Raw genomic sequence first — 1,296 nt, 5'->3', positions numbered from 1 at the left:
AGCGTTACACAAGAGTGTTCTCTTCTGGACAGCTTTGAAGTACCCCCCGAAACCCCCCACCCGCCCCCAGCGCCGTTTGTTCTTTAAAAGCCTAGTTGCTGGGACAGTATTTGTAACCAACTCTTTTTTTTTTTTCTTTTTTTTTGCTGTGGTGTGTGCAAACGTTATTCATTCAAACTCCACTTTCTTCAGGTAAAATCACAGAACTTTTAAAAAATAATGGAAACAGAAGCTCCATCCCCACCCCCTTCAACCTCATGTTTCTCAATTTGAGGTATCCATGATTTACAACAACAAAAAAAAAGAGTTCCTTGAACACTGTACGATTCAGGTCTTTTTTGTTTTTTCTTAAATATAATTTATCTTGCTGAGACAGCAAGTCAAGTTTACAAAGACGCCTTTAGGAAAGAATCCTAAAAGATACAGCAGGGTCAGGCCCTGCACCACGCAGAAATCCTATTTATAATTTTTTTTCTTTTTTTCTTCTTTTTTCTACACTTTCACATCTTGACCTTTTCTTTTCTTTCTTGTTTTTTTTTGCTTGCTTCCCCCCCCCCAAATTTCAGTTGTCTGGACCCTCTGTGAACAGGAGGAACCAGGCAGCAAATTTTATCTACATAAATATTCACATGAAAATAGTAACTTACAAAAAAAAAAAACCAAAAAACCCCCCAAATAAGGCAGCTTCATAACACAATTATTCTTTTACACTTTTAACAATATAATTTCTCCCGTTTAGAATAAATATACATCCACTGTACGCAGCAGGGTTAAAAACTGGACACAGGTTGTATTTCTTTCGCAGGGGGTGTCGGTACAGTATTATCTCTTGGGGCCTGGAGTTTTGGGGGTGGCAGTGGTAGTTTTCTTGGACATGGTTGGGATTTTGGAAGGTTTCGCCAGCCCTCGTCGGGAGCTGCCTTGGCCCCCCGCCGCGCTGCTTTCTGAAGTGTCCGAGCAGGCTGACTGAGTTTCCAGCAGGTCAAAGTCGGAGGCATCGCTTCCCCGCCGACTGCTAGCCCGGCTGCCTGTCCGGCTTCCAGCGCGGCTCGTGGGACGACTGGCTGTTTTCTTGGGATCTGTAATGAAATCAAGGCACCGGTGAGCACCGTGGATGCTGCCCATGAGCCAACAGTCTCCAAGTACCCGTCTGCTGACTCAATATCTCTGCGCCCGCTAGAGTGGGCCGTGAACACATTTCCAATCTTGTTGATCGCTTTCTACAATGACAGCGGACAACTCTCCTTGAACTCTTGACTCGAGACTTATATTGTTGAAAGTGTAACTCCTAACTCT

At 44.0% G+C, this 1,296-nt stretch overlaps 1 protein-coding gene and 1 long non-coding RNA gene across 19 annotated transcripts in view; one reads left to right on the top strand and one right to left on the bottom strand.

The window, feature by feature from the left end:
• Positions 1-659, top strand: part of LOC109294104 — a 762-nt gene extending 103 nt beyond the window's left edge. The window contains exon 2 of the long non-coding RNA XR_002096466.1: positions 14-659. This is a non-coding gene — a long non-coding RNA (uncharacterized LOC109294104). The remainder of the gene's footprint in view (positions 1-13) is intronic.
• MACF1 (microtubule-actin crosslinking factor 1) overlaps positions 137-1,296 on the bottom strand; it is a 225,550-nt gene continuing 224,390 nt past the window's right edge. For all 18 annotated transcript variants that reach the window (XM_019512344.1, XM_019512340.1, XM_019512348.1 and 15 more), the window contains one exon: positions 137-1,079. In XM_019512344.1, coding sequence (XP_019367889.1) covers positions 823-1,079 — 257 coding nt within the window. In that variant the 3' untranslated portion in view covers positions 137-822. The remainder of the gene's footprint in view (positions 1,080-1,296) is intronic.

The sequence above is a fragment of the Gavialis gangeticus genome, unplaced genomic scaffold (assembly GCF_001723915.1).
Source record: "Gavialis gangeticus isolate Ggan-Ray unplaced genomic scaffold, GavGan_comp1, whole genome shotgun sequence".
NCBI lineage: Eukaryota > Metazoa > Chordata > Crocodylia > Gavialidae > Gavialis > Gavialis gangeticus.
This window is presented reverse-complemented; position numbering and strand designations above follow the sequence as displayed.